Source organism: Ursus maritimus, unplaced genomic scaffold, assembly GCF_017311325.1.
Source record: "Ursus maritimus isolate PB19 unplaced genomic scaffold, ASM1731132v1 scaffold_6, whole genome shotgun sequence".
Classification (NCBI taxonomy): domain Eukaryota; kingdom Metazoa; phylum Chordata; class Mammalia; order Carnivora; family Ursidae; genus Ursus; species Ursus maritimus.
The window spans coordinates 23,076,176-23,094,502 of record NW_024426774.1 but is presented as its reverse complement, the minus strand read 5'-3'; the positions used below and the strand labels follow the sequence as shown (position 1 = coordinate 23,094,502).

The window sequence follows — 18,327 nt, the reverse complement described above, 5'->3', positions numbered from 1 at the left end:
AGGGGGGCTGGGCTGGTTAGCTTCAGAATGCCTGGGATTTTAATTATTTTCAATTTTCTGTTCTGGGATGAAGAGCCGAGTCCCATTTCTTCCATCCACAACATTGCTTTGGCCAGAGATGAGAGAAATGAGAACTAAGCTTTCTGTGCCTATCTGCCACCATCCTGGGCATGCTTGTACACACACCCTCTTTGAGCCTCTTTTGTGGCTGTGTTTATGTAATTGATTGATTGAAGGAGACTTGGCCCTTCTTTGCTGCAGCTTGATTATAAATGAACTAAACAGATGTCTTGAATTGGGTGATTGGTTCCCAGATGCATTCTAGGGAGTGAACTGGTGGGAAGGAAGTGAATGATTTCAGTTCTGGGGCCCCAAGACAAATGAGTAGTGGTTGTGGGCGGGGAGGGGGGGCAGGCAGGGGCTAGGTTTGGTACTTAGTCTTATGATGAAGTAAGTGACCAGATGTTGGTGGCAGCTGGAAGATTAATATCAAAGGTAACTAGTGGGCTAAGTGCCCCTTTAGGAGATAACGCAGCAAGGGGGAGGAGAAGCCCCTAATCATTCAAGCCTGGGCTGGAAGTCAGGACTCTTGGGGTTCTGCTGACCAGCTGCTAGAGCCAAGTTAGAGAGCTTGTTTTGGCCATCTGCCCAAAGAGGGAAATTGGTCTTAAAATGGTAGAGATGGAAGAGACCTGAGAATCATTTCATTCCACCATTTCATTTTTCGGATGAGGACATCGAGGACTTGGGAGGTTAAATGATTTGCCTGAGGTCACAGAACAGAGCCAGGGTCTAGAACACAGCTCTTCTTACTCAAGGTCTAGTGTGACTTCACTTCCAAAGGAAAGTTAGATCAGTGGGTCGAAAAGTAAGGATTGAGTGAGGAGTTCCCACACGGCTAGACACAGTTCAAGCTTCCTGCCCTCAGTGCTGGACACGCACCTGTTCAGCTCCCTTTGCCCCGGCTGACCCCTGGGGCCACCTGCAGAGCAGCAGTGACGGCCAAATTTAATAATCGGTGTATGCCACTCACTGTCATCCTGGGCACTTGTTATGCACATTGCATTTAATCCTCCTCACATGGCCCCTGCTTTCATCCCCATTTTACAGATGAAAGAATCGAGGCAGAGGGAGTAGATAATTTGCCCCCCATATGCAGCGAGTAAAGGGACAGAGCCACGCCTTCACCTTGAGCAGCCTGATCCCATGCAGTGTCTATGCGCCTAAGTATTCCCCAGACAGCCTGGCGCCTGCTGAGGTTTTGATATCAAACAGAACAAGGTAGAAAGATGCCTCTTCTAGTCAGTGTCTCCCTGGATCCTCCGAGGTCAACTCAGTCCAGCTCATTCCAGGGCTCCTGGTGATAAATCTGAGGCATAGCGCGACCAAGGTGGAAAGACATGCGTGTATAGTCCCAGTCCTTCCTAATTAAGAAAGCGCGCCCACATTCATTCCTTTATTTGATCGTCACTGCAGGTATGATTACGTTTATCAGCATCATTATTGTGATAAATCTCTCACGTTCATACGTGAGGAAACCAAGACTTGGGTGGTTAAATGAATTGCCCAAAAGCATAACGCTAATGAGCCCAGAGCTTGGAAATTTCCAAGAATTCTCTAGTGGTCTCCCCCTTTCACTCCTAGGCCCCTGCCTTTCCTCCTTTTGTTCTTATCATAGCTTCTGCCTATGCACAGACCTACTTTCTGGCTCAGAGCTTCCAGCAACCATCAAAAAGCAGCGTGTTGGCGGGAGAGTACATCTAGGATGGGAGAAGCCAGAAAGCCTTACTGGAAGCAGTTTGAGCCTTCGAATCATTGGCAGATATTTGAAACCAAGCCATGTATGTTTTTGCTAGCTTATTCCAGAAAAACACAGTCTAAATTTTTGAGAATTTTCCTAATTGTTGAAGGTATTATTTTCGTTTTTTGTTAGAGCTGAGAACAATAATAATGGTTAGGAACCAGATTTTACTACCAACTTTGCAACCCACCCACTTTCATCCGTACTCACTCTGGACCTCTGTCTCTTCGTGTCACATGGTCCCAAAGGTCCCTCATCACCCAGAGGGTCAATGATTGAGAAGTTCTGGAGAATCCCTTGAGAAAAGAAGGTGATTCCACCTTGTGCCTCAGGATTGGTGGCAGCCAAGGGACTTCCCTGGAGCTGGGTACAACCCTCAAGGACTGCCAGTGTTTTGAGAATGTTGGTTTCTGGAGCTCTGTATAACAAGCTGTGGCTTCAAACATGAAGCTCTGTTATATGATGTCTAAAGGCCACTCGTAAGACAATTGTCACACGTGCATGATGCTTCGTGTGGATCTTTGTTGAATACGCAATCCAGGCTCATCAGGACTCCTCTGGCATCTATATATGCCATCCTTGAAGCAGTCTAGCCATGGCTTAAATGTGCCAGTAAGCCAAACCTGAGGAAGCGAGAGCTGGTGATTCAGTAAGTCTGACTTTCAGCCTGGCCCGAGCATGGTGCTGCCCAGAGAGGATGGCATTCAAAAACGCCTCCACAGCCAGGAGAAGTGCCCTCCAGACTGTGTGGGAAGGACCCTCTGACCAGCTGCATGAGCCTGGGGTAGTCTTTTCCCTTGTCTGGGTGTTGGTTTTTTCACCTGTCCAGTGGGAGAAGCAGTTGACCTCAAATGTCATTTCAAGTTCTAATAGCCTTTAATTCTGTGAATATCACCTAGCGGTAGACATGCCAACCTTCACATGGAACAACACAATACCAGGCAATGGTCATCTGCCATCAGGTAAAATGGCTCACGTAAATACTATTTGTCAGAGTAAACAAGAAACGGTGCTCAGAAAGGACATGGCTGTACAAATTCTGAATCAGCTAATGTGTGTTGGGAATTTCTCTATTCCCAGCACTTGCATCACTCCATTGAGTCCTTCTAGCAGTTCTGGGAAGTTAGTCTGGTCACTGAGATGGCCAGTGCTCAGAGAGAGGGAGAGAGTGACTTGGAGTCAGATCTCAGGTCTTGTGCTCTATCCCCGAGAAACAATCCTGATGATATTAAGGTCAGTTAATGAATAAGACCTATGGGCATAGATACATAGGAGAAGATTGTAGGGCTGGGTGGGACTGCAGAGACCACCATTTAACAAGTGAGGAATGTCAGGTCCAACATCAAGGCCATCTGCATCCTGGCAGTCAAATAGGAAAATAACCCCAAGACAAAATCACAGTCCTGTTGCCATATGTTAAACTAGCAGCCACCCTGATGGTTCTGTTTTCAGATGCAGATTCCATGGCTGGGTATCCAGTTGGGTAAACTCTCTCATGGGCCCCTGATGGCCCTAGAAACCTTGCCCATCCCACCCTCAGTTCCCTCAACTCTGACCCCAAGCCCTAATGAAGAAACACAGCAGTTATTCCAGAAGATGCTAGGAAACCTAGACGGGAACTTTGAGCCCCAGGCCTTACTGCACGTGTAGCCTTGGCTTCCTGAGTCAACACACCCATGGCGGGTTAAGGCTTGGATCTTAGAAATATGACCTTTGACTCAGGCCTCACTGAGGGCACCCCAGTTCCAACTCCCTCAAGGGCAGCTCGATGCTCCGGCTCCTGTCCTGCCTCTAGCTTGGCCCCACTTGTCTCGCCACGGGCCCAGTTCCTGACCTGCCTCACTGCAGGTCTCGACCCTTCCTCTTGCCTGTGGCTCTGAAAGAGGGCAGCTATTTCTGCTGCCTTTTTAGTTCACAGTTCCCTGTTCGTGCGACACTGACATCAAAGTCTCAGGGTCCCAGGAAGGAGGCAGGTCAGTGAAAGCCCACTCAGTCACTTCATATCTAACTCAGCTGTAACTTCGCTGCTGTAAGCCCAGGGTATTCATCTGTTAAGTGAGAGGAAGAACCCTGCCCACTTCATAGGGATCAAATAAGATAATGATGTAAGGGGCCTGACATGCCGTGTCTGAACACAGTAAGCCCTCAGTAAATATTGTAAATTATGAAGATACTTCCCACAGGCTTCGGGGAGGTCCTCCCCTTAGGGCTCCTCTATACATGCGTACCAGGTGCTGTCAGAGCCAAGAACGTACGTCTGACCCCAGGCTTGATTTCTGAAACACTCATGAGAAGAGAAAAAAGGAAAGAAGGGTGAAGTATCATAGGATTGATAAACATGGCTTTCATCTCTTTTATATGACTCTACTTTTCACTCTGCAGTATTTGTTTCTAAAACTCATGGCGGGCTGACAGTGCGAGACATCAGCCAGTGGGTTCCTGTGGACCTGCCCTAGGACAGTGGCTCTTAAGGATGCTGGAAACCAGCCAGCCTTGGAAAGAAAATCTAAAAAACTAGAGGCTGCTGGTCCCCTCTCTTGAAATTAACTCGTGGTGACTGAGGAAACGAGTGGGAGGTCTCTGGGTTTCCAGAGTCAGAATCAAGGAGGCACAAAAGGCCTTGACCCAAAGGAGTTTTTTGGAGCCTGAGGTGAGTCTGGGTCAGTCTACAAAGGAGGACTGTTGGATTTTCTAAGCCCACCCAAGAGAAGACCTGAGTGGCCAAAGGACAACATGTCTCCCCATCACCTCTATGTGGTGTTGTAGATGGTACCTGGAACTTTCATGGAATCTCCTTCATGCAGCTCAGCCTGAGAAGGTCCCCATCTCTGCTGATTAGCTGAGGCAGCTTCCTCCGCACAGGCCTTGGCATGACTGCTTGGGTAGTCTCCCACATTCCTACAGGCTAGACATCCCCCCTCAGGCTCAGCGTGCGGTCATTGCCAACTCCTCTGCAGCCAAGGGCGTTTGGTAAGGGAGCTGGGCATCTCTCTGGGCAGGGGCACCACAGGGTTTTCTCATCTGTTTCTGTAACATTCTTCTGAATGGCTGCCTTTTATAGTAGAACAATGCCTTCAAGCTAACTGTTAATGAATTCAGTTTTTGAAATGTGAATCATACCCTGGAAGGTTTCAGAATATAGGTACAAACTGATAAAAATTCATAAACACACACACACACACACAAAGACACACACACTCACATACACACTTATTCACCCAGGAACAGTCTTACCTGAACGTTTCTTCTTAATTCTTTGAGGATCTTGAGGTAAACTGAGTCCCCATTGAGTGTGATGCACTTTCAGCCTCATTTCATGGGGAATCTGCTTCTGACAGAAAGCCCCCATTTAGAGGTAGGCAGAGTAAAAATGACTGGTGGTCTGTAGGTTGGTTGTATTGGCCCTGTAGAATCACTGACCTTCAGAGACAGGGCACGATAGAAGGTATATGCTCCTTTTTTTTTTTTTTGAAATAAAAGCAATTGTCTTCTTTTTTAAAAAAATTTTTTTATTATATTATATTAGTCGCCATACAGTACATCCCTGGTTTTTGATGTAAAGTTCGATGATTCATTAGTTGCGTGTAACACCCAGTGCACCATGCAATACGTGCCCTCCCCACCACCCATCACCAGCCTATCCCATTCCCCCACCCCCCTCCCCTCTGAAGCCCTCAGTTTGTTTCTCAGAGTCTACAGTCTCTCATGCTTCATTCCCCCTTCTGATCACCCCCCTTTCTTTACCCCTTTCTTCTCCTATCGATCTTCCTTGTTCTTATGTTCCATAGATGAGAGAAATCATATGATAATTGTCTTTCTCTGCTTGACTTATTTCACTTAGCATTATCTCCTCCAGTGCCGTCCATGTTGCAGCAAATGTTGAGAACTTGTTCTTTCTAATGGGATCTATAAGTATTTACTTATTTTTTTATATCTACGTTCATATCTGTCTAAATAAAAACTGGGAGGTTGGGCAAGAAACAAAAGTGTGACCTGTAAGTTGTGGGCAGGTAGAGACAGCGGTTGGAGTAAGATTTTGTAGTTCGATTTTTAGAGTGTTTAAATTTTGGAACCATGTGAATGTGTAATCTAACAATTTTAGTAGGGTCCTGCCATGCATATTTCTTCGACACTTTTTTTTTGTTTCGTTTTAATTTATTTATATAATCTCTATACCCACTGTGGGGCACCAACTTACAGCCCTGAGATCAAGGGTCCCTCACTCCTCCCACTGAGCTAGCCAGCTGCCACCTCAACACCACTGTCTGATTAATTTTCCATTTCTTCAACAATCTAGATTTTTGTGTAGATGCATACTAGTCCATCACACGACATTATTTATTGGTTTTATATTTTTAGTTTCTTGGGCATTTGATTTAGTTTGGGACTATTGTAAATGGTGATATATATATATATCTATAATATATCTATAATATATATTATTATATATATATATATACATAATATATATATAAAATAATATATATATATAAAATAATATATATATATGCTCCTTTTTTCATTTTTTTCAAATGCAGAAAACTAGGCATAGAGAGGTGACCAGACCTGCTGGTGTCTCTCAGCTGCTCTGTGCAGGATCAAGCCTGGAATCATCCTCGCTGCTCTACCAAGACCTTTCCCTTCACAGCACTTGATATCCCTCTCAGCAGGAGAACTGTTTCCAGAAGATTCCATTGCCTTATCTTTCTTTCATGATGGAAGTAACTAGAAAGTGGGTGGCAATGATCAGCAGCGTCTGGAAAGTATGTCTTTTTCTCATTGCTGTTTTTCAATGGTTAGATTCTCCTGGGTCCTGATAGGTAAAATAAGGTTGAGACGTCTGGAGTTTTTTGAAGGTCATGGTCACTTTGCAAAATAGGCCTGCCAGAGAGGAAATCTAAATCTGTTCCCTGAGAGTAGAGGACAAGCCTTTGCAGATATGAAGAGGCCGCAGACTTTGGGTCTAGTAATAACCAAAATATAACACTTCACCGGTGTCTCATATATTCTTTAATCTACTCTGTTGGCCCTGGATTGAGATTTGAAACTGTGGAGACGAGATGAGAAATGCCTAGATCTTCATCATTATCTAGCCTTGGGTCACATTCTGGTTCTGCCTTAGGGTGATCCTTTGATCTTTGGGCAAGTAGAGTAAACTTTCCGAGCCTCTATTTCCGCATCTGTAGAGAGAAGACATCATCTACTTTCCAGTGTTGTTCTGTAGATTAAATGTAGTCACATAGGAAGAACACCTCGCACAGTCTCTGGCAGACAGCTGGGGCTCAGTGAATTCATTTCCCACACCTTCCCTTGGGTGTGGACCTGCCTCTATGGTTAGATGGCTTAAGGCTGAACCCTTCACTGAAACCCTGGATCCCTTCAAGTCCTGTCTGTAAAACAAACTCTGCAGGCTCTGTCCTACAAAGACTGGGTCAGAGGAGGCTTGAGGAGAAAGATGCAAGAAGCATTCTAGGTCTGAAAACCTCAGAACAGGCCCAAGGAAAATGATCCTTAACCTGGTGTTTTTAGAGATGATGAGTCCCAGGTGTTACCGCTTGAAAGGCACTGGGGCTAGCGCAGGAGAAAGAAACCTATCTTGGTATTTTATGGGAAATTAAATTGGAATGTAGGAAAGCCCAATTCGGTTTCACCCACAATGAACAGTAATGTTAACTCCCTTTCTATTTAAAGTCAAAGAGTGTGGCTTTGACAGCTAAAGGGAGACTGCCTCGGAGCAAGAATTTCAAAATGAACCCGTTTGGTAATTGGAGCACGTGCCTAGCTTGTATCATGAGGCCGGGTTTGGTCCGAACACGGCCGGTTCTCCAACTGTTCAGAGTCAAAGATCCCACGATAGATGATGCTTGATGCTGGGATTCTGTGGTCTGTTCGTCTGATATGCACCAGACAGTGTCTGACCTTGCATGCCACACCTCTGTCCCAAATAGAAATAGGATGATTTTAAACAAAGGAGAAAAATCAAGATCGAGGATGGGCCACAGACATGGAAGCTTTGGGAAAGTCACCAGTAGTTGTCGGTGTGGGATGGGGACAGCCAATACCTTTCTCTCTCATCTTTTGACTTGATCATTAGCTAATATGGATGGGTCCTTTTGACCCTCTTCAGAAGGGCCAAGGTTAGTGGCTCCACTTTTCATTATAAGGATAATTGTTGTGCTAGAAAGTACAAAACATTGGATCATTTTTCTCCTTGCATTCTGCAATCAAAACCAGGTGGCTGGCAAGTAAGTCTTGAAGAGTAAGGCAGCCTACGATTCATGGACACGGCAGCAGCTCAGCCCCCAAGGGAAGGTAGAAAGTCTTCAAAGCTGATAAAATTTATGTAGGCAGCAAGTGGCATGTCAACTCAAACAAGGCTAGCTCTGCGCATTTGAGCTTGCCATTATAAAGGTGAATCGTCTGCATTGTGAAAGGGCGAGTGGTATTAACCTTAGGACCAGAAAGATGGTGGCTCGTGGAGAGCAGCTGGTACATAAATCTCGATAGGCCGAGAAGCAGAAAGATACTTAATAGAAGTGTAATTGAGGGATTCACCCCCCCCACCTACCCACCTGAACTGAGTTTGGCTCGTGTCAATGGGAATTATTTTACTCCCACTCTGGGATAAGGGCTTAGCTGCCTACGTGTGTGACTAGGGGACCATCCGGTGATGGCCGGCTGCCTGCACTGGAATTGACCCCACTTCTCCTCTGTGGTCGGAAATTCCCAACACCTGGCTCCTCTTGGAGGTCAAGGTAGCAGTAGCCCCAGAAGCAGCTGTTAAATGGAAAATGGTCATTGGAAGCTAGCACCCATTAGCACCACCACACAGACTGATTCATCACACGTGCTATAACCCTTCTGAGAACCAGGACTTAGGAATTTTAAAAAAGTCAAATCAGGAAGGAGCTTTAGAGAACATCTAGCCTAGGTCTCATTTTGTAATTGAGGGACTTGAGGCCCAGAGAGGTCAAGTATCTTGTTCAAGGGAATAGGCACATCAGTGGCAGAGCTGGAGTTGGAACCCAGGCCTCACTGGGCATTTGTTTTCCCCGTCACCTGGTCTAAACCCCTGTTTGCAGCCGAGGGCACCAAGTGCCACACGTGCGAAGAGACTGTCCAAGCCTGACACCAACCAAAGTCCCCATCTGCTAGTCCGGTAGTCTGTCCTCACGTCACATTCTCCCTTTCTTCACATCCCCATGGCTGAGGGGAGACAGTGAAGTAAAAGGTAGGTTATAATTTGCACTTTGATACACATTTCACTTACCCGTCAGTGAGCGTTGGGTGCCTACTGGGTGCAGAGCATTTCGGCCACTTTGGGTAATGCACACCGAGGAAGGGGAAGGAGAAGGTGAGTGTATCTTAAAAGTAGGGCAAATATGAAATGGTTTAGACACAAGTTGCCTGGTCAAAGGTCGTAAAAAGTCCCAGGAAACAGCTTCTTGCTGCTTCCTCCCTCTCTCTCTCCCCTTCCCCAGGGTCCTTGCCCACCCCCTCCCCAAGAGAGAATGAGCGCGGACTAGCTGTCCTAGCCGTGACCCTCTCGTGTGAAGGGGTCCAAAGGGTAGATGGTTGCCTGGCAGACAGGCTGTGAGTAAGGCCTGAGTTCCCCTTGGCATTCTCTTGTCAGGCAGGGCAGAACCTGGCCAGGATTTTTCCCCTGAGCATCTGCTGTCGACAGGCTCATGTATTCGCACACACGTTATCCTACCAGCTCTCACAGCAATCCCTGGAGGTAGGCGTTTTCATCCCCAATGTACAGATGAGGAAATTTGAGACCACACAGCCTGATTTTTTTTGCCTGGAGTCAACCCAGACTTAGAGGCCGACCTCTCCGGCTGCAAAGCCATCATCCGGCCATGTGGCCTCCAGCCCTCTCCTGTCCCCAGGCAACCTTACAGGACGCAGAACTTCTCCAGCTCCTGCCAGTTAGCTCTCTTTTCGCCTGCCTTCTCTGAAGATACCCCCTTAACCTGAATTATACAAGGAATCCCTTTTTCCTCTCTCAGTCCCCTTTTTAGTCATATGGAGCCGAGCCAGCTGTGAACCTGACCGCTGGCCACCTGGCTAGAGTGAGGGTTGTGGATGAGATGAAGGCCGCCTTCCTGGAATGGAGGGGTGGGGCTGGAGGGTCCCCTTGGGGAGACAGTTTGCCCCACTGACCGCTGGCTGTCCTTGCAGGCCTGGAGTGCAGCTTCGATTTCCCCTGCGAGCTGGAGTACTCCCCGCCCCTTCACGACCTTGGCAACCAGAGCTGGTCCTGGCGCCGCGTCCCCTCTGAGGAGGCCTCCCAGATGGACCTGTTGGATGGGCCGGAGACAGAGCACTCCAAGGAGATGCCCCGAGGTAAGGGTAGACGCCACCACAGAGTGTCCCGGCCAGGCCAGGGTGGGGCTTGGATGTCCATTTCTGTTTGCAGGTTTGAGGTTCCCCTGGCTGTGCTCTCACCTGTTTCTTTTGAAACCTGATTCTAATACCTGTGCCTTGCCTAGGGTGCAAGGATCAAGCCGGCACTTTACTCTCTAACCAAGAGAAGAAAATAGGATCCTATGACTCTCTTTCATGCAGATGTAGGAGAAAGTGCTGATCTGTTTGTCAGTGAATAGAGTTGCCAGGTAAAATACAAACACCCAGTTAAATTGGAGTTTCCGGTGAACAATAAGTGGTTTCTTGGTATAAGTATATCTCATGCAATCGTTGGGGGATACTTACACTTTAAAAGTTATTCTAATTTCTAATTATATTTAAAAATTCAAATGTATTGGGGGTCCTGCCTTTTTACTTGCTAAGTCTGGCATTTCTAATTTGGAAGGTATAACTGGGTTAAATGTTAGTTTCAAAGCCGTTAATGAATATTCAGGCTGCGTTGTAGCTTTGCAAGGTGCTTCCGGTAGTCCTGAGCTATTAATGAGCATCTCTTTCTGAATTATTAGGGACTGGAGAAGATAGGGCGGGATAAATTGTGGGTACTTGTTAAGTATTTGCTGAGTTTTTAGAGGGAGGTGGAGGCACTAAGTCCTAGTCCCGCCTTCAGGTCTCACTGTGGCTAATCTTAGAACTCCACGTTCCTTGGACCCAGAAAACTCGACTTATCCAGAATCAACAGCCTATGTTTCTGACTTGTAGGAAGAAATAACCTCTAGCATGGTGATGGACTTACCAAACATTCGGTGTCATACTTTTCATTTTGCAAAGCCCTTACACCTACACGGTCTCATTGGAATCCAGTGTTGTGAGAGAGGCAGGCCAGATGAGACGGCGGGGGCTCAGAGAGGGGATGTGACTTGCTAAAGATCACACAGCTTGTCCATGCTGGTCCAGGTGTGGATGTCGGCTGTGATGAGAGCTAGACGAGGACACTTTCTACCACATCGTGTTTCTGTCTTTGCAGCAAAAGTTACGGCAAGAGCCTACCCTGGGCCCAGGTCGGGGGCAATTATCTCAGGCTCATGCTACTGTGACTCTAATGGGGACAGAGCTCAATTAAGTTCTGGGGGAGGTTGGAGGTGGCACAGAAATAGCTGATGCCCTCAGGCTGCTATCGCGGCCTCAGACCCTGAACTGGGAGACGCTTTTCCTTCCTACCTGCTCTCCCAGGCTGACCTTTTTTTCTGTTTTTATGACTCTTTTGAAATTGCTTGACCTTGATTTATATTTTAAGCTGCTTTCACCTGGATGCCGATGTCTGTTGCCCAGGGTGGGGGTCATGGGGTTGTGTGTAAGTAAGTGGCTCTTAACCCTATAGCCCATCTGAATCTTCTGGAGAACTTATACAAAGTACTGCCTAGATCCCACAGCCTGAGATTCTGATTCGAAGGATCTGAGGTGGAACCTGGTAACCTATTTATTTTAAAATTTTATTGTAAAATCTAGTGTGTGCAACAAAGTAAACGTGTGTGCATGGATTAACGAGTACAGTGAGATCAACACTTGTGCTCTCAGCACCAAGTGTAAGGATTCGAATGTTGTCAGTCCATTTACAGCCTCTTCTTTTGCCTTCCTAGATCCAGAATCTCTCCCTTTCCTCAGAGGTAACCGCTGTCCTATTTTGCGTTCATCGTTCATTTGCTTTTCCTTGTGGCCTTACCACTTCTGTATGGAGCCCCAAACAATGTATCGATTAGGTTTGTAACCTATTGCATAAATGAGATAGTGTTGTTGTTTTGTGATTTGTCCATTTTGATGCACATAGCTGTGGTTCTCTGGGTTTTCAATCACTGCAGGAAAATACCACAATTTATCTCTCCTACTGTCCTTAGACACTTGGGTTGTTTCTGTGGTTTTGCTGTTACCAACAGCACTCCTGTAAGCATTTTTGCAAAGCCTCTTGCTGCAGGTGCCTGTCCAAGAGTTTCCCTAGTTCAGAGAGGAGGAGCGGGATCGCTGGGTCATGGGGCGCAGCTTCCATTTCGATAGATAGTGCCGACCTGTTTTCCCAAGTGGTGGCACTAAGTCATACCCCCACTAGTGAGGTGTCAGTATTCCTCCCCAGGACGTTACCTCCTCACCCAGTCCCTGATATTGTCAGACTTGGCCATTTTTATCCAGCTGGCGGACGCAATCCAGTATAGCTTCGGAGCTTTACTTTCCATGTGACTCTTCTCTCCCTCCTTTTTGTTTTGTTTTTGTTTTGTTTTGTTTTGTTTTTATTTGTTTGTTTGTAGAAACTTCTCAGGTAGGCAGAGCTGGGTTTGTTATACTCTTGATGCAGACCTCCTTTCAGACTTACTCCCATTCCCCCATCCCTAGGAATGCTCCAGAGCCTTATCCCCAGCCTCTAGAAGTGCCCTGGTAGAACCTGCACTTTTGGTCCTTGTAGGTTTTTTATTTGATGACTATTGAATTGTGAGATCGGGGAGAGGGACAAGTAGCAGTTGTTCTCGGACTTTGTAGGAGTCAGACTGTATACATTTGAAAGTTGTTGCTTTTAAAATTTGTAAGCAATTTTTAGAAGAGCGCCAATAGATTGTGCATTGCCACTCTCTGACCTGTTTCTCCTCCTTGATCTGCTATCTTGTGATCTCTGGCATCTGCATGTTACCCTGAGTACTAGGAGAGAAACAAAAGGAAGAAGAACAGGAGGGAATTAAAAAATGAACACTCACTCCTCAGTATTTCTAAGGGTGGAAATAGATCTGCGCCTTTATGTTTTTATAAAGCTGGGTCCCAAAGGCCAATACCTGCACTGAATACAAACCTTTTCCCATTAGTTAAATCAGTCAGGGTTGGAGTAGTCATGTTTTAGTGAGTACTGCCAGCTTCCATCTGTCTCCAAAACACTCTTCCTAGCATGGTAGCATGTCGCATCACTAAGAATGATGATGTGAACAGCCACCATAGATACCCCAGTCCACTTCATCAAGTTCTTTAATGAACAAACACATCCAAACACAACTTGAGGGAATCTCATCACTGTCAGAAACTGGCGTTGATTTTCCCTGGGGTCTGATGGAGGGACCTATACTCATTGATATGCCTTAGAAACGAGGGACTAGCCTCCCAGCCTTTATAGGGACACTTCCAGAATATCACTTACAGGTGCTCACAACTTCTAGTAATGGGCTGCTCATTGCTTTTTGCTTCAGCTAATTATATACCTACCAGTTCTCTGAAGTAGAGCTGCTCCTCATGAGGCAGCCTGATGTATCTTAATGTTTCTTGACCATCAGGGANNNNAGAGGTGAAGGTGAAGGGAGAGAAAATGACATTCCCAATTTGCATAGCGCCAAAGCAAGACCTACATCTCAGTCCTAACAGCCAACTCTCTGGAATCTCACTTTCTCTGCATTTTGGCAGAAAGGATGCTGGTGCTGGAGATAAGAAGGAGTAATGGGGTGCCCTTTAGGGTAGTGTAGTCAATAGAGATTTCTTAAAACTCAACATTTATTGGTTGGGTGGTATTTAGACTCCATTGCAATATTTCTTGTCAGGGGATATAGAAAGACCAGAAAAAGGCAGTGAGATAATACCAATCATAGATAATGAACTGTAAGAGTATAAATTCTGAATGATTTTAATTTATAGCCCCTGTAACTGAGAATAATAAGGAAGATACAATTCAGAGCAGCAAGATAATAAAAAGTGATGATCTTGATGGAACACAATATTATAAATTAATAAAATCTTGAGGAATCATCAGATTGAGGCATTCTATGACTTTTTAAGTAGAGCCAGGGGCATGTTTGACATCTACTACTTCCGGTCTTTTGGAATGTAGTCACGTTTTTCTTTTCCAGCAAGACAAGATCTTAGTCTCTGGCATGAACCCTGGCTTTCAGATGGAAAACACATTAGCAGCTTCACCCACCCAACCCCCTTCACAACCCCTCAGTCATATGCATACCCAGGAAGCATGGGAGAAGAGTCAGCTGGGAGAGGCTGACCCCCTTCCTGTATCAGCTCGGTTCTCTTCCAGAGAACTGATTCTCAAGGCTTTGTTTTGGTTCGGTTTTTGTCATTCTCTGACTGACTTATTGACTTAGCATTATACTCTCCAGCCATATGATTTTACTCATATGTGGAATTTAAGAAACAAAACAAACAAGCAAAGGAAAATAAAAGAGAGAGAAACAAACCAAGAAACAAACTCTTGACTATAGAGAACACACTGCTGGTCACCGGAGGGGAGGTAGATGGGGCAATGGATTAAACAGGTGATGGGAATGAAGGAGGGCACTTGCTGTGATGAGCACAGGGTGTTGCATGAAGTGTTGAATCATTATACTGTACGCCTGTTGAATTACTATATTGTACACCTGTACACTAATGGAACACTGTATGTTAGCTATTCTGGCACACACACAAGAAGATGGCTGGTTTTCAGAAGGCTGAGAAGAATTGTCCTAGAGTTCTGGAATGGCTAATGATGCAGCCACAGATAACAAGGGCACTGTCATGCCAGCATGGGGCTGTTCAGCCTTTTGGTCTGACCGCTCCTGCTGTACTCTTGTGCGTTAGTTTCTTGTAGCTGCTGTAACAAATAGACACAAGCTGGGTGGCTTAAAACAACATAAATTGATTTAACCCAGTTCCAGAAGCTAGCAGTCTGAAATCAAGGTGTGACCAGCGTTGGTACTTTCTAGAGACTGCAGGAGTATACATTCCTTGCCTGGTTGCCGAGGTTCTGGTGGCTGCTGGTATCTCAGTGCTCCTTTCCCTGCCTCCAACTGCACATGGCACTCTCCTGAGTCTCAGATCTGTCTTCTATAGTGACGCATGTCACTGGATTTGGGGCCCCACCTTAAATGCAACATGATCTCATCTCAAGATCCTTGATTACATTTGCAAAGACCTTGTTTCCAAATAAGATCACTTTCACAAGTACCAGGGATTAGGACTCGGACATGTCTTTTGGGAACCTGATTCAACCTACTACACATTGATTTTTCTCCCCACGTGTGTGGATTGGCATGTGGATCCTGTGTGTCTCTTCCTGTACTTATGAGTTCCTAGACCCTTCTGGAAGTTAGGTTAGGTGATTTCAGAGGAGCCCAGATAAATGCCAGCATTTCTCCTCTTTTCCTTTAATTCCTTCACCTGCCTTAGGGATTTGCAATGTCCTTAAAAGATTCTTGAACACTTCACAGATTGACTCCATCCCAGGAGTAGCGGGAACCTGGAAACTGGGCCACATTTTGAGCTGCAGGCCCAACCTTGATGGGCAGTCTCTCTCGGCATACATTGCCCTTTGCACTTGTCGTCACTGGGGGCTGCAGCTGGTGGACTGAGCTGGCTGTAAGTCTCATACTCTGCCCTTAACCCTTTGTGGTGTTGACAGGCAACTGGAGTGATGAAAGTCTGCCTAGCACTTCCTCCTTCACCCAGTGCAACTCATCGTTAGCCCATTTCTGCTCTCAGGCTTTATTGGCTGACCAAATGGGACCTCATAAATTAGCCTCTTCAGTGGGGGATCCCTACATGTGAGTGGGTTTACAGCTCTTTCCAGAGAGCAAGTCCCGTAGGTGAGGGCAGGGAGGAGATGGCAGGACACGCTGTCAGTGAGATCGAGGTGGGAGGAGCTCTAGAGCTGGAGTAACATGGACAGCACACCCTGGAAGCACCCTTCTGGTCCCCGGCTTGCACGGTCGCAGAGGCGAGATGTGCTAACGTGTGCTTAAAGTCAGCTGCTTCCTGCGCACAGGGTTTAGTGGTCACCTTTAAGGCGATCTGGTTCATGGGAGCGTCAGTAATTGCTCACCTCACTTTGTATAAGCAGCCTTTAGCAAAGACCTTTGGCTTAGGGTGTTGATGCTGAGAGAGCAGTCAGGAGAGAAAGGCAAACTGGGAAAGAAGAAAAATACAATGGGAATGACAGATGCGCACGCGCGCGCGCGCGCGCACACACACACACACACACACACACACACACACACACAGATCCTCTGGGACAGAACAATCTTTTTTTCTTTTCATTTGGTTCAAACAGGATGATCCAAATGGGGACTGTTTATGCAAAGTGTTCTTGGGCTCCAGTCCCCGAGAGCTTCCTTCCTATGCTGCTTTCTCTGTCTACCATGAATTACTGTTCTAAGGCAACAGTCTCTAAACTTTATCATATGCCTCATCAGTAAAATATTCCTGACATGCACCCCTACTATGTATATATTCAGCACATACGATATATTCAATATATTCAAGCTAGACAAGTCTAGCTCTTGTGGTCTCTCTGACTCATAAGTTTCAAAGACCATTTAGTCTCTTTTCTCAGATTCTACTTGGTTTAGAGAAGAAGGAAATCACTTTCTAGGCTGAGTGCTACTAACAATACAAACTCAACCCTCAAGAATCAGAAGTGATACCTTTCTCTATAGACTATGACAGACTTAAGGAACAGGGTCGCAATAAAATGTTTCCTACTGGCTTATCTAAAGAGCTATCTTGGTAGTGTTGTTTATGATGGTGAAAAACTGGAAATTATTTAAATACTCAAACAATAAGGAGTTAGTTAAATAAAATACAGTACCCCTAAATATCATGCTGCCATTCCATTGATGGTATGTAAAAATATTTAATGAGATGGGAAAGTATTCAACGCCCATTATTAGAATTTTTAAAACCAGGTTGAATAATTTGTGTGATAGAACTTATTTTGCAGAAGAGAAAACATATGTACATAAGGAGAAAAGTCTATATATATACCAGCATAGTGGTAGAAGTTATTTCTAGATGACTGAATTCTCAATGATTTTATATTTTTTCTTTGTGCTTTGGTATTTTTCACACGAGTCCATTAACATGCGTTGCTTTTATAGTAAGATAAAACATGTTATTATTTTTTTAATACAAGAGGATCAAAAATTCTCATTTGAGGCTGTGTTCTGTTGAATTATTTTAGATTTTTGGGGGGAAGGAAAAAAAACATGTTAACTGTTTTCTGCCACAGCAACGCACTGCTGACTCTGGCGGGATGGACCAGTAGACGGACAAGCAGGTGGCTTTCCTGCCTGCCTGGGAGCCGTACATTCATATTGGCCCACAAACCCAGAGCACCCCCACACCACCCTCTTTCTGCTTGACTTGTCCTTGAAGGGTGGGAAAGGGTAACTGGGGGCACCAGATGTGCATCAAGTTCAAGAATGTACCCAGTGACCGAGTGCAGTTTTGTAAGCAGGAGTGGTATGCTCTATTTCAATTGAATTCTTGCCCCTTCGGACATATCAGAAGGGTTCTGGATGGTCCTGCCCTTCATTTGAGCCAACTTCTCATCGTAGTAAGGTTGCTGGGTGAGGGCGGTATTGGTAGCCTCTTATCCCTGCCCCTTTTCTGGAACTCCTCATGAGAGGCCACGTGAGTTCTCTGGTGCGATTTGCAGAAATGTGTCCCTTATCTCCTGAACAAAGAGGTCACTGGGCCTTGAATCCTGACCCTGGAGCAAACCCTTCAACAAGCTGTGGCTTTGATTCTTTCATTTTAATGAGATTCTGGTGCCAAGCTGGCAGCACTCGCACTCTGGAGGGACTTGCCTTAATGAGCCAGAATACTTGCGGGGTGTCTGTGAAGTCCTCTCCATCAGAACCAGTCTCTCCCACGGTGTTACCTCTGCCTTCTAAGGGAACCTTCACTGGGAAGAAATGGACTGTGGTTGTCTGGGGAAGATTCTGCCTTTCCTTACCTGAGCTTAATAACCTTGCCCACAGGGCATGTGGAGTAAGAAAGAACGACAGGCATTGGAGGGAGGAGGGCTCTCCAGCCCAGCTCTGTTATAAAGGGTTTCCCTTTACCTCTAGGCCCTTGGGTTCTTCATCTGTAAGGTAAAGGTCTTAGACTAGACTGTCACTAAGACTCTTCCTGTTCTGATATGAGTCTGAGGGTAAGCATATCCACTGCAAATTATGGCCATGCGTCTGGTACAAATCCGTGAGCCACGGATATCCCCCCCAGACCCAGGAGATATACCCATCCCCCCAAATTTAGCTATGGCTTCTGGAAGCTATACAGCTCCGCGGCTCAAGTCATTCTTTGGACCCTGGCATCAAGATGGGAGCATTGACTCTAGAAACTTGTGTGGCACCGTGGAGGGAAGA

At 45.9% G+C, this 18,327-nt stretch overlaps 1 protein-coding gene across 1 annotated transcript in view; it reads left to right on the top strand.

Moving 5' to 3' along the window:
* ALK (ALK receptor tyrosine kinase) overlaps window positions 1-18,327 on the top strand; it is a 674,923-nt gene that overhangs the window by 220,055 nt on the left and 436,541 nt on the right. The window contains exon 3 of the mRNA XM_008700561.2: window positions 9,986-10,150. Within this exon, the coding sequence (XP_008698783.2) occupies window positions 9,986-10,150 (165 nt within the window). The remainder of the gene's footprint in view (window positions 1-9,985; window positions 10,151-18,327) is intronic.